This window comes from Tachysurus fulvidraco, chromosome 6 (assembly GCF_022655615.1).
Source record: "Tachysurus fulvidraco isolate hzauxx_2018 chromosome 6, HZAU_PFXX_2.0, whole genome shotgun sequence".
Taxonomy (NCBI): domain Eukaryota; kingdom Metazoa; phylum Chordata; class Actinopteri; order Siluriformes; family Bagridae; genus Tachysurus; species Tachysurus fulvidraco.
The window spans coordinates 24,516,232-24,532,286 of record NC_062523.1 but is presented as its reverse complement, the minus strand read 5'-3'; the positions used below and the strand labels follow the sequence as shown (position 1 = coordinate 24,532,286).

The 16,055-nt window shown below is 38.2% G+C and overlaps 1 protein-coding gene across 11 annotated transcripts in view; it reads left to right on the top strand.

The window, feature by feature from the left end:
- stxbp5l (syntaxin binding protein 5L) overlaps positions 1-16,055 on the top strand; it is a 138,481-nt gene that overhangs the window by 77,194 nt on the left and 45,232 nt on the right. For all 11 annotated transcript variants that reach the window (XM_047815247.1, XM_047815245.1, XM_047815244.1 and 8 more), the window contains exons 6-7: positions 6,369-6,432; positions 6,679-6,762. In XM_047815247.1, the coding sequence (XP_047671203.1) occupies positions 6,369-6,432; positions 6,679-6,762 (148 nt within the window). The remainder of the gene's footprint in view (positions 1-6,368; positions 6,433-6,678; positions 6,763-16,055) is intronic.

Genomic DNA, 16,055 nt, shown 5'->3' with positions numbered 1-16,055 from the left:
GACACAAATCCCCCCCGTCGCTCAATTATACCAGCGATCCTCTCGCAGCACAGGGTGACAATACATTTAAATAATCTACATGCAAATACGATGCATGTCAGAAAATCAAATGTCATCATTAAGGATCTTATTAAAATTCAGAACTGTCACTCTGTACAGAGATTCATATTCATTCATCATTAATATTTGTCTCAATAGGGGCATTAAGTTGCAGTCTTTTTAGTCTTTTTATTCAAGCCATTTCTAATAATCACAGGCAGAAAAGGTCCATGCAGGCAAACCCATAATCATAATCCAGACAGCCTGAGAGAAGTCTGAAAATAAACAGAATTGCAGTAGAGCTGAGGAAACATAACCATCATGAAACAAGGGCAGGACTTTCCACAGCAAGATTTTATAAAAGTAAATGCACAAGTGTTAAACAGAATGCAGGACAAACCATACAAACATGTAATTAGTAGATGGTAAAACCAGCAAACAAACAGAAAGTGTTTATGACAATATTGTAGCTTTGTCTAATATCACAGATTTAGTCAAGTTAATTTAAGTCAAGAAGCTTTTATTGTCATTTCAACCATATATAGCCTACACAGAACATAGGGAAAATAAACAACGTTCCTCTGAGACCATGGTGCTACATAAAACAACAAATAAACTCATAGAACAGGCCTAGACAAAAATAATAGTACCCCTAACTTAATATTTTGTTGCACAACCTTTTGAGGCAATCACTGCAATCAGACGATTCCTGTAACTGTCAATGAGACTCCTGCACCTCTCAGCAGGTATTTTGGCCCAAACTGTTCCAGTTGTTTCCGGTTTGAAGGGTGTCTTCTAAAGATGCTCAATAGGATTGAGGTCAGGGCTCATAGAAGGCACTTTAGAATAGTCCAATGTTTTCCTCTTAGCCATTCTTGGGTGTTTTTAGCTGTGCTTTGGGTCATTGTCCTGTTGCAAGACCCATGACCTGCGATTGAGACCAAGCTTTCCGACACTGGCCAGCACATTTCTCTCTAGAATCCTATGACAGTCTTCAGATTTCATTGTACCCTGCACAGATTCAAGACACCCTGTGCCAGATGCAGCAAAGCAGCCCCAGAACATAACAGAGCCTCCTCCATGTTTCACAGTAGGGACAGTGTTCTTTTCTTGATATGCTTCATTTTTCCATCTGTGAACATAGCGCTGATGTGCCTTGGCAAAAAGTTACATTTTTGTCTCATCTGTCCATAGGACATTCTCCCAGAAGCTTTGTGGCTTGTCAACATGTAGTTTGGCATATTCCAGTATAGCTTTTTATGATTTGTGTCATCCTTGGTCATCTCCCATGTAGTCCACTTTGGCTCAAACAGCGACAGATAGTGCGATCTGACACTGATGTTCCTTGAGCATGAAGTTCACCTTGGATCTCTTTAGAAGTCTTTCTGGGCTCTTTTGTTACCATTCGAATGATCCGTCTCCTTGATTTGTTACCAATTTTCCTCCATGTCACGTCCAGGGAGGTCGGCTACAGTGCCATGGATCTTAAATTTCTGAATAATATGTGCAACTGTAGTCACAGGAACATCTAACTGCTTGGAGATGGTCTTATAGCTTTGACCTTTATCATGCTTGTCTATAATTTTAATCTCCTGAGACAACTCTTTCCTTTGCTTCCTCTGGTCCATGTTGAGTGTGGTACATCACTTTTGTCAGATTAAAGTTTTTTCTGTGACCGTTGTGAATTTTTCTTTCATTGGCCGAAGGGTACTAACAATTTTGTCCACGTGTATATATATACACACTGTAAACAAGAGAGCAGTGACAATTAAGACCAGGACAAATTGTATAAATGCGCACTGCAATAAAAAAAAAGCCAACAAATCAAGCGAGAATGCCGCTATATCATAGACACAGATTAAAAGTTTTAGTGGCAGAATTTTGGATTATGAAATGGTCCATTATTAGACTTTGATTTAGGATGCCGTTTGTTTCAGTTGTGTCACTTATATATATATGCTCAAGTTGAAAAATAGCCTGTGTTTAACTGGTGCAAGTATTGAGAGAAACCTCTTACACAGACAAATGAAGCTAACTTCTTTTTTTTTTTTTTTTTTCAACAGAGGCCAATCATGGAATTTGCACATGTTTTGGGGGTTTCTGTGTTTAGCAATAAAATTCTTTTTGTCATGTTATAATCCACAGTGGTGGTTAATGGCTCGTTGGCTAATAGGAAAGAAAATAAGTTTTAAACTTACTAGGGGCAATATATTCAAGTACAAAAACAAAAAACTAATATTCATAACTTTAACATAAATTATATCAAAACCCATTTCTGATATCAAACCTATTTCTGCTCTCTGAGATACCCCAAATGCTTGTTCATAACGAAAAATAAATTTAAAAGCATTACCTTCAACCACTAAAATGCTGTGTAATGTTCTCTATTAAAACAGAGATAAAATGTTTCACACTGAAAGCCAACAGTGCCCTTATTAAAAAAAACAATTAAAATAATTCATTTGTTTATACTGATTGAAAATGTCTGATAAGTCCCTTTCCATTCTGCTGGTATACCAGTGTACTGTTAAAAACAACGTTAGGGTTAGGTTCATTTTTATCATCATTGTTGGAGTAGGAATACAGAGACAATGAAATGTAGTTACCATCCAACCAGCAGTGAAAACAGCAGGTATGGTAAATGAAATAAATAGGTTATAGTGCAATAAGTTAACGGTGTAACGCTGAACAGTTTGAGACACATCAGTAATGCAAACGGCAATTGAGTTGAATTAAATACATAAGAGTTATTGTGCAGTAAGTTGAGATAAACAGTTTAGAGGTAAACAATATAATGCAGTATGACAGAGTAGATACATGTAATAGAAATTCAATTCTCTGACTCTATATTACTGTAGAAAGGACATTATTCATAATAACACTCTCCGGTGTTTATAGCAATTTATAATCCTAGCCTAGAGTGTCAACCAAATGAGTCTAAGGGAGTTTTTCCTCGCCACAGTCACCTCAGTCACCTTAGGTTTGTTCATTGGAGATAAATACAAACACATTTAAATATACATTTAATATTAATCTTGAACATTTTGTACTATATTTCTTATGTTCTGTAAAGCTGCTTTGACACAATGTCCATTGTTAAAAGTGCTATACAAATAAAGCTGAATTGAAGAAATTATTGTACCAAATATTGCAAAGAGATCCAGAAAGTGCTGATATTAGCTCCAGAAAGGCAAGAAACGCTTGTACTCATTTTGTACATGTAAGAATAGCTCTTGGGATGCAGTAGCCTAGTTGTTAAGGAGTTGGACCACCGAGTTTGTATCCCAGGTCCACCAAGCTGCCACTGCTGGGCCCCTGAGCAAGGCCCCTAAGTTGTATATAATTAAGTAAAACGTAAGTCACTCTGGATAAGGGTGTCTGCCAGATGCTGTAAAGGTAATGTAAACAAATGTCTGAGTAGCATTTAAAACACAGCTTGGAAGCTCCATACTGTACCTCCCCATTGCCATGTTGCAGTTCAAATTGGACGATAGCCATCAGTGTTTATTTACTCATCACATGGTGTTTACACACATTAAATAAAGATCTCTAGTTTTATTAAAACCAATGTAGTACCCTAACCAGTGGGCTTGACAATACTCACTAAGGTGAGATAAAGAAATGGTCAGGCAATCAAAACAGTCCGAAAGCAGACAATCAGGAAATGTGAAGCAGGCTATGGACAGAACAGTAATCAAGACACGGAGAATACAAAAGATTGGACTCATTACCATCACAGGGACAATGTTAGAGCGAGACTTCACACTAAAACACTGAGAGGCTGGGTTATTTAAAGTAGAGAAGTGCGATTGCAAACAGGCGAGTAATCAGGTGACTCTGAGCGAGGATAAGGGTTTGACTGGAGGTCATTTGTAGAAGCTGTGAGTTGAGGATTATGGAAGTTTCAGACACAGTTGTGGGAGCTTTAGTTACATTTACATTTACAGTATTTGGCAGACATACTTATCTAGAGTGACCTAAAAACTGCAGTAATCTGTTTTTTTTTTGGAAACAGACAGTGACTCAGCCGTTTGGACAGAGGAAGTCTATTCTATCACCAGTGTGCCGAACAAAGTAGAGGTTTAATGAATGTCATCCATTTGTTTGAAGGGATGGTAGGTCAAGTTGCGCCGTGCTAGAGTCTCGAAAAGGAACACAGACGTACACAGCGATGAAGATATAATTCAGCATCTGATGCATCCATCTGTGGCTTTTTGATTGCATCCTAAAAAATCTAAACTTAAATTCCGCATATGTGTATTGAGTGTATGAATTGTGTTTTTCCCAAATGCCCGGGTGGTACTACTTTCTAGACGGATATCTTTGAATGTTATTCATGATCTTGTTCATCCTTGGCTTGTTATTGTTACAGGTTATCACCCAAATGGTCGGTTTAAATGGTAATCATGGTCACATATACTCTTTGTTTGGTGACAGTTTTTGATTTCCTGATGCCTCTCCCATACTAACATTTATTCAAGGTCAATCATTTAGAGTTTTAAAGGTATCGCCTTATGATACTTAAGCCTTTTTGGAAACGAGCTCTTTCCGATATGTATCTTGGAGTGGAATCTGGGTGCATACAATCTTACAGCATGGAGATATGAATGTATATATGAATGTGCTAGAGGTGAAGATGGATACAGATTAATGATTGTGAAAAGTACAAAACAAACTAGCTAGCTAAGATTATGAAAAATTAAATGAAAAAACATACAGACTACAAGAGAGTTCGTGGCACACAAGACAACACAGAAACCTACAGAAGCCAGGACTTAAACATGGTGCTAATGAGAAGCAATATACGAGTGATCAGTGACATGCAACGTGGTCATGTGATTTTTCTATAGCTGGTTCAGTTCAGTACAGTTTTTTTTTTTATTTCATAACTTGTTTTTTTTACCTAACCAACCAAAAGTAAATAAATAAATAAAAAGATTGTGTTGTCTTTTCATTTCACGTACACACAGCTCTACAAAATCAATTTTGCATAATCATTAGCACAATAAGCCAACTAGTTGACCTCAAAAATGATTTGATGGCTTTTGATGTCGATCTAGACTTATTCAGACTTGATCTCGGCTTGACCTTGACTCCCTTTAGACTTAATGACTAAATCTCAGCTACTCTTTTTCTTTGACTTGACTTGTCCTGACTACACCCCCAGATTCTAGTGTATTTCTAACTAGACAAATGTTGTACACACAAGCAATATGATTCACTGGCGCTCAGAGAACCTGCTCACGATCAAGTTAAACAAAGCTGCATGCTGGTGACATACTGGTGCTGGTAACCTATAGTAATATTTCCATCCTGATTCACATGCAGTATAAATTATTCTGTGCCTACATGTCATGGTTGTTAAGTTGTTTGTAAAGTTGCTGAAAAGAGATTTTCAGAAGTCAGGCAAGACTGCTATACAACATAATTGGAGAAGGGGAAAAACATTAGTTTTTTATCGTACACCGAAATTTCTAAAGCCTGTAGGGGCCTTATAATTTATTGACTTGAGGACACAGTGCTTTTCAAACTATAAATTGCATTCTGGCACAACCTGGAAGATTTAGATTTCATGAATGTGTTTAAATTCTAGAATATTTTTGTTATTTATTTCTCTTCCCATTAGACCCTCAACTCACAGCTATCTGTTCTGAATTCTGAGACTTTGTTGCCGAACTTTAGTTTCATAAAAACAAGCCATTTCCTTTTCCTCTGTCAAACTAGAGATGTTTGTACAGTATGTGTGGGAGAGAGGTCAAAAACAGGTTTGCTTTGCTCTCTTATTTCTTAGAACAAGTCGATTCTTTTACTCAAATCTTCTCAACTTTGGTAGACCATGTTAAGATATGAAACATACGTATCTTGTAAAATCAGCATATACTTTACATGTAGGTATAATTTATATATCGGAGGCATTACATCACATACTGTATGAAGTCTTGTATAAGTACAATTATTTTCCACATTATTAGGAACACTCTTATAAGCCATGTGTGTTAACTCTATACACAGTTGTGTAGGAAAACCCCAGGAGATCAGCAGTTTCTGAACAACTTAAACCAACACATTTAGCACTAATAACCAAGCTCATATAGAGTCACAGAGACTCACACTCACACAGACGCATACACTTTTCTTCATTCTGATATTTAATGTGATTAACTAAAGCTCTTGACATGCATCTGGAGGATTTTATGCACCGTATTACTGCCACATGATTGGCTGATTAGATAACTGCATAAATATACAGCTCACCAAATAAAGTGACCAGTAAATGTTTATGAATATTTATACTTAATAACGTTGTTAATTTTTGTTGTTTTTCACAGATCAACAAAGACACATCCCGGGCCTGTTGTCCACCTGAGTGACAGCCCAAAGGACGAAGGGAAGGTAAAGAGAAATGTTTCCCTTTTAATGTTTAACTTTCTTTGACTAAACTAGTCTTTGCAGACATTTAGAGTATGTGTTACTACAAGGTGTTGATGTTCTTACTCTCACAATCTGACATCAAAATCAGTGTAGATGAGATATTGTTAAAAGCTCTGACCTTGTTCATGCCTGGTCCAGGTCCATTTTACTGTTTCTGTATGCCATGCTTTTTAAAAATACCTTTCTGTGAATCCTTCTTTTTCTCAGCTGCTGATTGGCTTTGAGAGCGGCACTATAGTGATGTGGGACCTGCGAGCCAAAAGAGCTGACTTCCGAATTTACTATGATGAGGTGAGAGTATCTGTGGCGTCAATGCTGTCCTAAAACATGCCTAAAAATTGGTTTCGTTTCAGCTTTGGGACTGAACACTGAAGGGGAAACAACAAAAAATGAAGGCATTACTACAATTTTTTTTCTTGCTTCCTGTATAAATAATCCCTTGTGCTCAGCTCTGCAGATTTGGCAGCAGCTATTGGTATGGATTCAAAAACACTGCTAAATGAAAGTCACGTTTTTCAAATCTGACTCTGCTGATTGTATCAAGCATGTGTGTGTGAGTGTGTGTATGTTTGTGTGTGTGTATGGAACTGAAGCCTGGCACGTGCCTGAGGCTTCAGTCTACTTCATTTGTGGAAGAGGACCTCCTTGTACAATGAGCTGCCACAATTCGGTTCCTATTCAATCATCAGTGCTCTCTTCAACAAGTCAGGCATTTACTTGCACAATGAGGTTTCCAAACTTGTGTCTTTCTCTGACCCGGTAATGTGTGTTTCAAAAACTCTATGTGGTGACAGCGCCCTGGTGTCCTGTAGTTCTTGCAGTGAAAGAAGGTTTTGTTTTTTTCTCTCCCATAAAGGAGCTCCACGAGCGATTGTTGATGTCTCTAAGTGGAAGCGTCTAGGGGTCTGGTAATTGCTAGTTTTGATGTGTGTCTTGCAAAGCAGTGTGTGCGAAAGTGATTTTATAATGAAAGAGAGGACTTGAGAGAGGAAGACAGACGCAGAACACAGCCAAAATATTAATCTTACAATAAAGATCTTATTCCCATGGAAACGCCCAAACCCCACAGTTGGAAACAGTTCCAAGTGAACATTGAATTAATTAAGAGTTTCAGAAAAGCATTATTTTTCATTACATTAAAACCTGATTTAAAAATTATTGAGTATTTAGTAATTAGTATTGAGCATTTATTGGTCAGATGACATGTGATGCCCTCTCACAACACAATATCAAGACTTGTTAGGGCAAGTGCGGAGTCCTCAGGCTGCAGAGCAAAACACTGAATAATGCATGCAGAGCTGAACTCCCATTATCAGTGTTAAAAAAAATATGCAAATATATTCCCAATTGCTCAACCCTTCTTCAACATGAGTGATGATCATTAGTTTGGTTGTAGACCACGAACAACCCAAAAATAAAACTAGAAAGTCAACTAAACAAAATATATCCCAAGACTCAAGCTGTGTCGCAAATTACATACAGTAATATTTACTGTGAGCTAATACTCTGCCAGGGGGCACGGTGGCTTATTGGTTAGCACGTTCGCCTCACACCTCCAGGGTTGGGGGTTCGATTCCCACCTCCGTCTTGTGTTTGTGGAGTTTGCATGTTCTCCCCGTGCCTCGGGGGTTTCCTCCGGGTACTCCGGTTTCCTCCCCCGGTCAAAAGACATGCATGGTAGGTTGATTGGCATCTCTGGAAAATTGTCTGTAGTGTGTGATTGCGTGAATGAATGTGTGTGTGTGCCCTGCGATGGGTTGGCACTCCGTCCAGGGTGTATCCTGCCTCGATGCCCGATGACGCCTGAGATTGGCACAGGCTTCTCGTGACCCGAGAAGTTCGGATAAGCGGTAGAAAATGAATGAATGAATAATTCTCTGCCATATGTACTATAGCGTATGTATGAATTTTATAGGCACTATCTGTGTGGAAATATAAGCCGTTTCCCTGTCGACAGCTTTCGTCAACAGAATTCTGTGATTCTTTTTTAAATGTTGGCATTTGAACAAGGCATTTAACAAGGCATTTGAAAGATGTCTCAGCCATCAGAGTGTCGAAAATGTTGAAACATTTTTCACATATAGTGAGAGTAAAAGCAAAACTGTGAGTGCTGAGGTACTTGTTTAGTGTAAACACACTACTAACACTATTTATACTACAGAATGGTGTAAAATAGTGAATGTGTGATTAGGGTGCACTTTCACATTCAAAGTTTAATGTCTATCATTTCAGCTAGTTCCTGAGATGCGTCCCAGTGACTAGAAAATATGACCTAGCCTACCAATGAGTCTTAAAGAATGTTGATAAGTATGGGGTAGTGTACTGTAATTTATTAATAATTACAAATTACAGTGCATTTGACAAATGCAATCTAGTAGAAAGTTTGTTCACTAAATAATCCTTAAATAATCCTTTAACCTAAATTGATAAAGCTACGTCATCATACATATCATACATGTATTGAAGTACTTGCTAAGATTCTGTCCAATGTCTGCATACTTTATCAACGTTAGATTGTTGATGGCTACGAGACTAGAATAGTGATGATACAGGAGCAAAAAACAGAAGAAAATGTGCACAATAACACTGTGACATCTGACCCTGTAGATTGCTAGCAAGACTGAGTCGAGGCATCTCACAAGGCAACAAGTTGGGAGCCCGATGTATCGTACCACATACACTGCTATGACTGCCTGCCGTGTGAAATTTCAAATGGTTTTACAAGCTTGTCATATCGCTGTTGTCCATCATAAAATCGTAAGTCAAAAAAAAAAGATTCATAAAAAAGTTTTGTAAGTTGATCTATCGGAACTTTCACTGTTGTGGGTTTTGAATTTCTCAGTCTAGGTTTATTTCACCTAAGAAGTTGATCTTAAGGTCCAATTATGTACCTTATATTTTTGGTAGGGGGGCACGGTGGCTTAGTGGTTAGCATGTTTGCTTCACACCTCCAGGGTTGGGGGTTCGATTCCCGCCTCCGCCTTGTGTGTGTGGAGTTTGCATGTTCTCCCCGTGCCTCGGGGGTTTCCTCCGGGTACTCCGGTTTCCTCCCCCCAGTCAAAAGACATGCATGGTAGGTTGATTGGCATCTCTGGAAAATTGTGTGTGATTGCGTGAGTGAATCAGTGTGTGTGCTCTGTGATGGGTTGGCACTCCGTCCAGTGTGTATCCTGCCTTGATGCCCGATGACACCTGAGATAGGCACAGGCTTCCCGTGACACGAGGTAGTTCGGATAAGCGGTAGAAAATGAATGAATGAATATCTTTGGTATACTATATTCATGTTTACAGTTGAAAGATACTAAAAGTATAAAATATATATTGTACTGTATCCAACACTGGTACCATCCAGTCCCATCTTTATTTCTGAAAGCATGAGATTGTTAAAAGAAACACAAGTTTTATAGAATAAGCTGCCCAACATAAAAAACTGAGACTAACAGTGAAATGACATTCCTACCAAACACTGAAGACTAAACACTCATTCACATCTAGTGGCAATTTATCTTAGCTCATCCACCCACTGGAACGTTGGAAGATTGTAGGAAACCAGGGAACCTTGAGGAAGCCCACAGAGGGCATGCACACAATCCAAGCGTGCACCTAAGCTCATGACTATGTACACTAATACTGCAATGTGCTACCCACTGTGCCACTGTGCCACTGTTCTGCTACACACTCTAAACAGCAAAAACAAAAACAGATGGCTTGCTTCCTTATAGAAAATAATTAATAAAGGTTATTGGATTAGTGATCACGGTGCAGTGAGAACAGCTTGACCAACGAATCCGTTCAACGCAGGCGGTTGAACAGAACGAACGTATGTGCTCTTGCTGTAACCTTCGACTCATCGAGACAGAGCCGAACGTCATAACCAATTGGGTGTACGTTTGAAATAAAACTGAAATAAAGTACTTTCATAATTTATTTATTTATTTATTTTTTTTTACTAAATTCTCCAATGCATAATAGCCATATTCTATCACGTAAAAGACAAAATATGAAAGAGCTATGAGCTTTTCTGCTCATATTTTATCAGTGCAACTGTAAATATGTTTTAAAAATCCTTCTTAAAGCTCATTGAATCGCGCAGATAATGGTTTCAAATTCATCTCTGTGTTTTTCTTTGCAAGTAACGTTCAGGTTGATCAATGTCACAAGGTTGAATTTCCACATCAGTAAAGTATTATTGTTGGTTTCCTGTTGAGAGGTACATTTTATTTATTAGTGTTGTAGAAAGATGACAGATTTAAAACCAATTTTTCCACAGTGCTATTGAATGCTCAAATCTCATATCTGACATTAGCGTTGTGTGCAGTGTTTGTATAGATGTGCACGATATCTTCGTTAAACATGTTCCACAACATTAAACATTAAACAGAACTATAAATTAATAGAAAGTATTGCAATGAAGCAAACATGTAACTGATTGAATAAAAGCAGGTTGGTGTTTACATCGTGATAGGTTTGATGCGCCAATTCTGGATGTTATGTACAGCAAATATTTGCACTAGTAAAAGAAAATGACGTGAACTGTCTGGAGACACCAAATCAACCTTGTGTAGAGGATTAAAAGAGATCAAGAAGATGTTTCCATGACAGGCTCTTCACTTTATGCTAATGGCATATCACAGTTTGGGTGACAGTTCAGAAAGATGATAGATCACTCAGCGGGAGAGGTGTTTATGTGAGCTGGCTATCTTCACAAACGGAAAGCAAATATGCATGGAACAAATGAATCCGCTGGTCAGTGGTGGAATGAATTTCCATAGCCTTTTAGTTACTTTGGATGTAGTGGAAGAGCATGTAAGACGAAGATTAGCTCACTAGCCTAACCCGGTTATTTCCAAATACGTCTTTTAAATATTTCATTATTCACCCTGGTATTGCAGGAGAATAGATTTTAGAGATGCTGTGTCAAACTCTAAGCTTTGTCTTCTAATGTACAGTAAAAGGAACCTTATAGATTTCCATGTTTCTGATGAAAATTATATATATATATATATATATATATATATATATATATATATATATATATATATATATATATATATATATACACACACATTATGACCTCAGGACTCCTTGTTATTTACCATATCACACTTGTGAATGTTTGATATTATTTCAAAATCCGTTTCTTGAACCCTCTTGTTCCTCCGAGTCACACTCTCTCAATGTTAGATGTAGATGGTGTGGCAGTCAGGCTGCAAGGTGCAGAACACAGATACAGAGAACTCAGGTCACAGTGAACAGTCTGTGATAATTTTGTCAAGGTGCAAAACTGAATAAGATTTAAAGTGTAGCTTAGAAGGAATGAAGATATTGTAGACAAAAGTTAGGTAGCAATGGTGGCATAGCATAGCTTGGAGAAGGCTGTATGGTGACAAGGCTATACCCAGGGAGACCAGGGAGCTGGTGGTGTGCAGCAAGTCCTCGTCGTCCGTTTCTCCGGCAAGATTTGTGAGGTAGACAAAGAATTGCGCATTAGCTTCTTAGCCAAACGAATTTCACTGCACCCAACGCAGCTCTCTCTCTCTAGAAAGGGTGAGCAATGTGTAGCAACGCTCTGATTAGCTGCCATCTACTTGCTGTGATTTTGCTTTCCCGCACTGCTGCCATTTGTCTTTTGGCGATCCACAACACCTGTGGTGCCTGTGCTGGGCTTTGTCAGGAAAGTGAAAATGACAGCTAAAAGTAGCACATGCACTCTTCATTTACATGTGACTTCAAAATGTTTCCCAATAACTCAAAATCGTTATAGTTTGAAATAAATGTGCATGTATTCATTTTTAAATAAACTCATTTGTGAAATTGTGATTAAAAAAAAGGAGAAGCCTATGTTTTTCTCATGACTTTATTTCTAAATCAAGCAGCCCCTTGCCCCAATTAAGTCATGACCCCTAATGTTAGAGACCCCTATATAAGATTAATGCTTATGGTCTTGTGAGTATAAATTTCAATTCATAGTGCATATTAAAAATTTACATAAAATTATTTAATTATAGAAAACATTCGATGTCTTAGGTCAGTTAGGATCACTACTTTATTTTAAGAATGTATGAATAATTTTTAAGCATTTATTTTTAATTTGTTTCAGCATTTATTTTTCATTACATTCCCTGTGGGTCAGAAGTTTACATACCCTTAGTTAGTATTTGGTTACATTGCCTTTAAACATTTTGGGTATCCTTCCACAAGCTTCTAATAAGTTGCTGGAATTTTGGCCTATTCCTCCAGACAGAACTGGTGCAACTGAGTCGGGGTTTTAAGCCTCCTTGCTCACGTACACTTTTCTAAGTTCTGCCCATGAATTGAGGTCAGATCTTTGGAATGGCCAGTCCAAAACCTACAACTTGTTATCCTTAAGCCGCCTTCACACTGCACACGACAAATGACCGCCGGTAAACCGGAAGTCATTTCATATGGAGAGTCGCAAGGTCGCTGCGTGAGGTGCCGACCATCTGCGGATCCGTAATTTTCGGATCCGTTTTGAGCGTTGGATCCGTTAAAAAATTTGAACTTTTGCGACTACACCGCATCCGATATGCCGACCGGATGTGATGTATTCCAATGTTGTCCAATCAGGTTCGTGTGCGCGAGGTGATAAGAATTATTAAAAAGTATTAACATAAACTTCAGTAATTTTTAAACTTTATCCAAAACAATCTTTTTGTTTTAAATACATTGTTATTGATAAAAAAAAGTAATAAATTATTAATATTTATATTGTGTTATGATATGTGTTATGATATGTATTATTTTTAATGTTGTTCCCATGTTTCCTCAAAAAGTATTCTGGATTGCATTGATTGTTTGTACTCCTAACTTCATTCACCATGATAAATGCTAATTAAGTTTGCAAACATTTAGCCCATTTCAGTAACACGCTTCCATGCTTCATTTTTCCTGTAAGCATCTCTGTATGATTCAAGAGTTGGATCATAAAGTAGCGAGTGTTTGGAGACCGCGAGAATCACGCTTCTCTCCCATGTTGACGTCTGCACGATCATATTGCACATTACGTGCGACTGTCACTAAGGGGCCAAATCTGACAGTCGTGTCCGTTTGTCGTGTGCAGTGTGAAGGCCGCTTTAAAGGTAGGGTCTCAGATTTTTGAGAAATGCTTCAGAAAATTGAGTCGGGCCGAATACTCAACAAAAATCAAAACAAAAATCAAAACAAACGTGTAGCCAATGAACAGAAAGGGGCGGGGCTTGTCAATATGCGGCGGAGAGAGTGTTCAGTGCGCATGTGTGACATTAGCAGAAAGCGGTTTTAACATTGACATGGAGGATAAAAACAAAGAAAGAAAGCGAAGAAAGGCTTACGATAAGGCAAGAAGTAGGACGTGTTAATATAGGATCAGCTTTCCAGCACTGGAGAGAACTGAAGGAGCAGGAAGTTGGCCACATATTCACAGATTGGAGTTTCCCGAGTCAATAACTCCTGAGCTAAACGCTGTTACTACACAAATAACACCTCTTTTCTATCGTAGTAATGTAGAGAGGCAGCTACAACCGCGTTTTGTGTAGTAACAGCGTTTAGCTCAGGAGTTATTGACTCGGGAAACTCGACTTTACTTAAGACGCCGAGGCGCTTTTTTCCTTCTCGATAGGTGAGTAACGTTGGTTTTGCTTTGTTACGCAGAACTAATATATGCCTTTGTCCTTTACATGATTATGCTTGTGTGTCATTTTTGCTTGTTTGTTTATCTGCAATCGTATTGTTCTTCCCTTCAGCTATGACAAAGACACGTTTCCTTCCTTTAGTCACCTGGGTTACATATGTATGTGTGGGCGGAGCTATCGATACAGGGGTGGGACCCATTTGGGTGTGGGGCGTGTTTGTTTTGGTTATTTTATATGTCAACATTGGCTTTCACAAATCGGAGACACTGCCTTTAGCCATTCTCCAAAGCCACAACTTTGAAGGCATGTGTGAGGTTATTATCCATTTAGACTTTCTGGCTGTTGTCTAAGGTTGTTTATATTTCCACATACTTTACCTTCCTCATTATGCCCTTTGTTTTCTAAAGTGCAACACTCCCTCTTGCAGCACAACACAGTTAGGATGTTTTGTTCAGCTTGTAAACCTCACCATTTTCTCTCCAAACATACTGTAACAATGGTTATTATGGGCAAAAAGTTTAATCAGACCAGAGAACAGTTTTCCATAAAGTAAGATCTTTGTCTCCACGGGCAATCTGTAGTCAATCTTTTTTGTAGTGGTGTTTGAGCAGTTTCTTCTTCCTTGCTAAGCAGCATTTTAGGTCATTGTAGGACTTGTTTTACTGTGAATATAGATACTGGGTTTGGCTGTGTCCTTCAGCATATTCACAAGGTTCTTTGTTCTGGAATCGATTTGCACTTTTCGTGCCAAACTACATTGAGACAGAATGTGTGCGATCACTGTATGGACCTAAGGTTCTTATTCTTTGGTTCTATAATTTGAAAAGATAAATGTGGTAACTTAAGGCATTTGGAAATTTCCTCCAAGGATAAACCAGACTTGTAGAGAGCCAGTGTTTTTTTCCCCTGAGGTCTTAGCTTACATCCTTATGACTTTCCCATGAGGTTAAGAAAAGAGGCTTAAAATACACCCTCAGGAACAATTCCTATTCTCACCACTTAACTAATTACAAGTTTATTATCTAAAGGCTTGACATCATTTTCTGAAATTTTCCAAGATGTTTAAGGCATAGTTTGGTATTTTGTGTTTTTGTTTCTTAAGTGATAAGAGTTAAGTGTGTAAACCCACTGGAATTGTGACATGATCGTGAAGTGAAACAATCTGTCTGTAAACATTCATTCATTCATTCATTCATTCATTCATTCATTCATTTTCTACCCCTTATCCGAACTTCTCGGGTCACGGGGAGCCTGTGCCTATCTCAGGCGTCATTATTCAGAAAGTAGATGTCTTGGCAAAACTATAGTTTGCTAATATGAAATCTGTAGATTGTGACTTCACCTGTATATTTACTTATCAGTGGATACATTTTTGTTCTCGAGCAGTTTGTATTTTGTAAAGCTTGTAGCAATAGTGTTGGGTAAAGCTTTATGCTCACTGTTTGCAAACATTAGGTCATGTGTCCCTTTAAGAGTCATTCAGTATGATAATTCTACCACTGTCTGCTTATGCAGAGTTGTTTTTAGTTGTGCTTGTTTAGTGGTGTAGCAGACTGTCAAACAAGCTTTGTTAGTATTTACGCCTCATTACTACATGCCTCCTTTTCATTCAAAACTTTGCTAGAAGATAAATTTACTCTCATACAGTCATTTTTAATATTTTACATAGCAACAGAGATGAGAAATGTAGCTTATAGGTCTTTTGGGATCGGGGAACTTGCTTTGAGGTTTATGCATGGGCCAACAAATGTCATAGCTCTTCCTTCACATTCTTCCTTGGGGAGCACCGAGCCTCAGTGTGCTAATTTCAACAGGAAATCTCTAAATAAACCTCATATACAGAAGCAGAAAGGAGATCCAGAGCAGGGATTCATTCATGGATTACAGCCAAAGCCACAGACTCAGACACACACACCTAAATTTTCCACTAGGAAGGACATGCAGATATATTTC